General features: G+C 33.1%; 1 protein-coding gene across 1 annotated transcript; it reads left to right on the forward strand.

Moving 5' to 3' along the window:
• Positions 1 to 4,364: 4,364 nt before the first annotated feature.
• Positions 4,365 to 5,695, forward strand: LOC139870755 (uncharacterized). Its single transcript, XM_071858536.1, has 2 exons — positions 4,365 to 4,890; positions 5,161 to 5,695. The coding sequence occupies exons 1-2, from the start codon at positions 4,401 to 4,403 to the stop codon at positions 5,475 to 5,477; spliced, it is 807 nt and encodes a 268-aa protein (XP_071714637.1). The 5' UTR covers positions 4,365 to 4,400; the 3' UTR covers positions 5,478 to 5,695.
• The last annotated feature ends 372 nt before the right edge of the window (positions 5,696 to 6,067 follow it).

Genomic DNA, 6,067 nt, shown 5'->3' on the forward strand with positions numbered 1-6,067 from the left:
GAAACCTTTAGGTTAACGATCTTGTTAAATGTTGTTAACCCAATGTTTATAATATCAAATGAGATTTTAAATTATTATATTATCATGATATTATCATGTATGAATATCTCTTAATATGATATATATACATTAAATGTCTTTACAACGATAATCGTTACATATATGTCTCGTTTAAAAATCATTAAGTTGGTAGTCTTGTTTTTATATATGTAGTTCATTGTTAATATACTTAATGATATGTTTACTTATCATAGTATCATGTTAACTATATATATATATCCATATATATGTCATCATATAGTTTTTACAAGTTTTAACGTTCGTGAATCACCGGTCAACTTGGGTGGTCAATTGTCTATATGAAACATATTTCAATTAATCAAGTCTTAACAAGTTTGATTGCTTAACATGTTGGAAACATTTAATCATGTAAATATCAATCTCAATTAATATATATAAACATGGAAAAGTTCGGGTCACTACACTCTACTAGTTTCATGTATGAGTTAAATAAAAAGCAAGCATGTTTTTTCTCTTTTCCATGCGAGGTGGAGTATAAGATTGGTTATACCAATGTGTCTAGATACAATGTATATAGTTTACTTACACTTTATTTAATTAATTACTAGTTAAACACTGTTAACTAATTAATTAAATAAATCTTAAACTTATATATAACTAGTCCGGACCGGCCCGCGCGTTGCGGCAGGGGCTTGCGGGCTGCGTATTCATATTTATCGTAGCGTTGTGTATTTATAGAGGGGAACACGGCCCATGTGTTAAGCGCCAATTTTAGATGTCGTTGTGTTAAAAGTTTTTTAAAAAGTATCCGTTTCGAACGTAGTTAGTTTTGTTTTGTTCAATAAATTTTTTCGAGTGTAACGGTGCTGTTGGAAAAATTTAACTCGCGGCGAGCAAAAAGATACGGGCTGTCGTTGTGTTTAGCGTTTTTTAAAAAAGTGTCCGTTCCGAACGTGGTTAGTTTCGTTTTGTTCATAAAATTATTTCGAGTCTGACGCTGCCGTCGAAAAAATTTAACTCGTGGCGAGCAGGAAGATAGAGGTTGTCGTTGTGTTTAGTATTTTTTTAAAAATTTTCCGTCTCGCGTATAGTTAGTCCATTTGGGTTCGTAAGATTTTTCCGAATTGAACGGTGGTCTCGGAAAAATTTAACTCGCACCGAGCGAGAAGATAGGGCCCGTTATAAATTCGGGTGGAATTAATTTCTTTTATTTTAATAAAATTATATATTTACACTTTTAACCCCTGAAAAAATGAAACTTGAGGGATCGTTGTGTAAATATAGCCGAAGTTGAGGGGTTGGTTGTAATGTGAACGCAAACTCAAAACTACTATTCGATATAACTTAAACTACACACATTCCCACCAAATTTAGCATATTAGTATTAATTAATATTAATATTAATTAATATTAATATTAATATTAATATTAATATTAATATTAATTTATTAAACCATTAACAAATGTTCAATAAATTAATTCTCGATTAGAAAGTAGATCAAACAATTTACGATTTGCCTTTGCGTGTGACCGAATAGGATAAATGAACTTTATATTTTTTAATGTCATGGACATATCTTCCGAACATATGTACCAAGGTCAAACTATTAGCCAATCCGAGAACATATTTCCAACATGTTGATCTTGACAAACAATACTTTGTTGTTGAAAATTGTGTTTTGATTGTTTGCTAGATTAAAATATAGGTATATGAACTCAGTTTTTGAAGTATATAGTTGTGTCATCATCAAAGCAAAGATATTAACGTTTAAATATTAACATTAGATTAGCAACTGGCAAGGTGACTTAGTGTGTTTTATCACGACAAACTCAGCGGGTATGGTCTATGTACTCATTCAGTTGATCCTTTCCACAAATGAAGGTGTACGATGGTTCCAGTAGCCACCACTTTCCTTACTTGGTCACCGCTATCGAAAATAGTTGACCGATACCTTTCTTACTGTCATATATTTTGCGTTATTTGTCCGTGATACTACCATTTTCATAACTTTTGTTGCTTTTTTCTTTGCTTTTTCGGTTTGTGAATTATTAGTTTTCATTTGTCTTCTAAACTTCTTCAATCTCTTTCTTTTACTATCTTTTTTTGAATAAAAAAATTAATAGAAAAAATGTTTACAATATCTCTTTTTTTTAGTGGCTTGTTTCGTACAGGAAAATAAGTAAAAATTACCAAAATATATTACTCCTTCCATCACATATTATTTGTTCCTAGACAAAAAACACAATATTTAAAAAATATTATAAAAATACTGTACTTTTTTTTTTCTTTTCAGTTTTACCCTTATTTTTTCTTTTCTTTTAAATCTATTCACATACATTTAAAGTTGTAATTGAACTTACCTTTTTTATTTTTTTTTTCAATTTATAGAATGGATAGAATGGATAATTAGTTTACAATATCTCAAAATATACCGAGTAATATTTAACAATAAATTATAGACTCGTGGAGTATTTTTATACTTACCTTCCTTATTATTTTAATTATTCTTACTTCTTATGTCCCAGTTTAATTGTCCACTTGTACTGACTTTGATTTTTTCTTTTCAACTTTAACTTTAGATATTATTATTTATATTATTATATTATATATTATTCGATGAACTTTATATCAATGAAATGGTGTTTTAATAAATTTTTACCAATACAATGATAATTAAGTATTATTTAACACGCAAACAATAATTTAAAATTAAAGTTAAAAAGAAATGATTTTTAAAGTTAAAATAGAACAATTGAATTACTGATAGAGTATATATTTATTTTGCCTCATCCCTTTTATATACGGAAGTATATAAATAAAAAATATCTTGTAAAAATATTCGTCATAATTCCTTTTTCTTAATTCTTGAATTACGGAGTATTTCTCAAAAGGAGGTGATCCGTACACCACCTTTTTTTGCCATACACCACCATATTAAAATTCTGGACCATTTTACCCTTATAAACCATTGACCCTTGTTTAACTTAAATTAGATTTTAGCCTTTATACATGCCAAAAATTAAAATTGTTCACAAGCAATTGCTCTCTGCCTACATCTTATTCAAAAATATCTCACTTTTTTTTTTATCGGCGAAAAAACAAGAACTTTGATTACCAAAAGAGACTTCAACAAAAGTTAAAGCTCCAAAAAACGTACAAACCATCGACAACCGAGCTAAAAACATGAACGCCAAACCTAACTAAGCTCGCACCGAGACACAAAGGCAATACAACATTAAAAGAAACACAAAAGATACAAAAACTATACGAGACCGGAAAAAAGAGGTTGACTAATCAAACAAATGACGAGTGATTTGCAACCTTCTTCACCCGGACGTCTTAAGCGTCTTTGATGAAAACCCCGAACTTCTCCATCTCTTCCCCTTGAACTCGGCGTCTTCGTCTTCTTCTTCTTCTCGGCGTCAAAAATATCTCACTACTCTTCGAATTAATTAAGTAATGAAGATAAGGTATTGAATGAACCCCAATTTGAAATGATACCCAATCAATTAAGTAATGGAGATAAGGTATCGAATGAACCCGAAATTAAAATGATAACCATTTGTACCCTGATTTACTTCCAAGTTTTTTCTTCATTTGTATTTCAGTAAGAAAAAATTGAATTACGTTCTTATTTGTTGACAAAAAATGACAATGATAAAGAGTAAAAACAAGCTCAAAGCTTGTTCACTGTATCTACACACCTGTAGATCTGTCCATTTTCCACAACCATCAACACCCTTTCCCTTACTTGCAAAATGCCCCTCTTTTTTCATCATGTGCAGGTAACTAACAAAAGGTTCCAAAAAAATCACTTTTAAATCAATTTAACATCACCTTTTTCAATTTCTTCTAAAGCAAAAACAAACAATAAGTAGATCTGTGGTAAGAACCATTTATTCACTCACCAAATAACTCATCATAATCGAACTTTACTAGATCTAAATCAGGATGTTCAGACTCTTGAAAATGAACCGAGAACGCGAGCAAGATGCTTCGGAAAAAAAGAGTACTACGTATTAGTTTAATAGCCCTGATGCATCTCACTTAACATCTAAATGTTTTTGGTAGAGCAATTGTCTGATAAGGATTTAATCTTTGGCAGGTAAAGAGCGTGACTTATACGGAGTAATTTAATTTGAAGGGTAAAATTGTCTAGAAAATTATTTTGGTAGTGTATGTTAAATATGAGGTGGTGTACGGATCACCTCCCTTTCTCAAATCCCACTTAAATTTCAAAATTTGTAATCTTTATTGCAGAATCAGAAGGTGTCCCCCGACGCTGCTCCATATATTGTATATAAATATCACCACCTACCACCACCATTTTCATCATCCCTTCACTTCTCTCATCTCACTCTCAAACACAACCACCAAAATGGCTTCCGGTTCTGGTTCCATCCTCTCATTGGTTGTTCTAACCTCTTTAATGCTTAATGTCCTTGCTATTGACCTTGACTTCTTAGGTAACATTCTACTACCACACCACGCTCCATCATACCCACCCGTCGGAGCTCCGGCACCCCACCACGGTCACCACAAAGGTCCTGGTGGTCACCACCACCACAAAGCACCAGCTGTTGCCCCTATTCACCCACCAGTTAAAGCCCCGGTTCATCCACCAGTTAAGGCCCCGGTTCATCCTCCAGTTAAGGCCCCGGTTCATCCTCCAGTTAAGGCCCCCGTTCACCCACCAGTTAAGGCTCCGGTTCACCCACCCGTTAAGGCTCCGGTTCACCCACCCGTTCATGCGCCAGCCCCTTATGTACCACCCACAAGGAAGCAAGTTGCAGTCAGGGGTATGGTTTACTGCAAGCCTTGCAAGTACAGGGGTGTTGATACACTCATGAATGCTACTTCACTTCAAGGTAAGCTGTACTTTTTAATTTTTTTTTTATTTGGTACCTAAACTTATAAAATATGTTTAGAATGGTTGTGTAACTTCCAAGAAGTCCACAACATTAAAGGTATGCCAAGTGATGTTAGAACATAGGTTGAATTGTGTTCTGTTTTTGTCAAGGTTGAATTGTGTTCTGTTTTTGACAAAAACACAACATAGATTTTGTGGTTTAATTAACTTGAAAATTAAGTTTAGAGCTTGGTTGTATTCTAACTTATAAATATTTAAATGATTACAGGAGCTGTGGTACTTTTAACATGTAACAACACCAAGTACCCATTGAAGATAAAGGGTGTAACAGATAAGAACGGTTTCTTCTTCATCATGCCACCTAAGACTTTGACCAGTTTTGGGGTCCACAAATGCGTGGTCACTTTGCTAAGATCCTCAAAGCCAACATGTAGCCATCCAACCAATCTACACTATGGAGTCAAGGGTGCAACCCTAATCCCCACCCCAAAGCCAAGTGTTCTACCAACACCACCACTTCCCTTCGATGTCTACACCGTTGGTCCCTTCGCATATGAACCGTCTAAGAAAACACCATGCAAGTAATGAAATATCTAGGCTTGATTTGTCAAGAATTAGAAGTTGAGGGGTTTGAAAGGTTTTTACTCCGCATGATTTATTCAAGGTTGCTATGTGTTAGTTAGACCTACATAACTCTTTTCTTATAGTAATAATAATATGATAATATGATTTGGGATTTTGATGTTTGAGTTGCAGTTTGGTGGAAAATATATGCTTTTATTTACAATGTAGTGTTTGGTAATAAGTATTGAATACATTTACTTTCAAGTTTCAACTTTCAGTTGTTGAATTTAGAGAACTTTCGAATTATTAACATTTTTCATGTTCAACTACTTTACTATATGCGGCTTAAACAGATTAATCTCTTATCGTTTTCAAACTCTCCTTTAATTAACCACCTACAAGATTTGTAGAAATATGTCTATATCGGCACTGCATATATATATATATATATATATATATATATATATATATATATATATATTAACGCGATTTTTTGACATCAGTAGATCATTTTTTTCATCGACCCTCGTCATTTGCACGTAACACACACGTTCGGGCGAAAACCCGAACCCGATTGACGTACCCTGGAACACATCCATTTGGGCAGTGTT

The sequence above is a fragment of the Rutidosis leptorrhynchoides genome, chromosome 1, assembly GCF_046630445.1.
Source record: "Rutidosis leptorrhynchoides isolate AG116_Rl617_1_P2 chromosome 1, CSIRO_AGI_Rlap_v1, whole genome shotgun sequence".
NCBI lineage: Eukaryota > Viridiplantae > Streptophyta > Magnoliopsida > Asterales > Asteraceae > Rutidosis > Rutidosis leptorrhynchoides.

Bases quoted from the DNA above. Each gene is read 5' to 3' on its own strand.
- LOC139870755 (XM_071858536.1), top strand. From the start codon at position 4,401: ATGGCTTCCGGTTCTGGTTCCATCCTCTCATTGGTTGTTCTAACCTCT. The intron at 4,891-5,160 runs GTAAGCTGTACT...AAATGATTACAG, and splicing joins GAATGCTACTTCACTTCAAG to GAGCTGTGGTACTTTTAACA.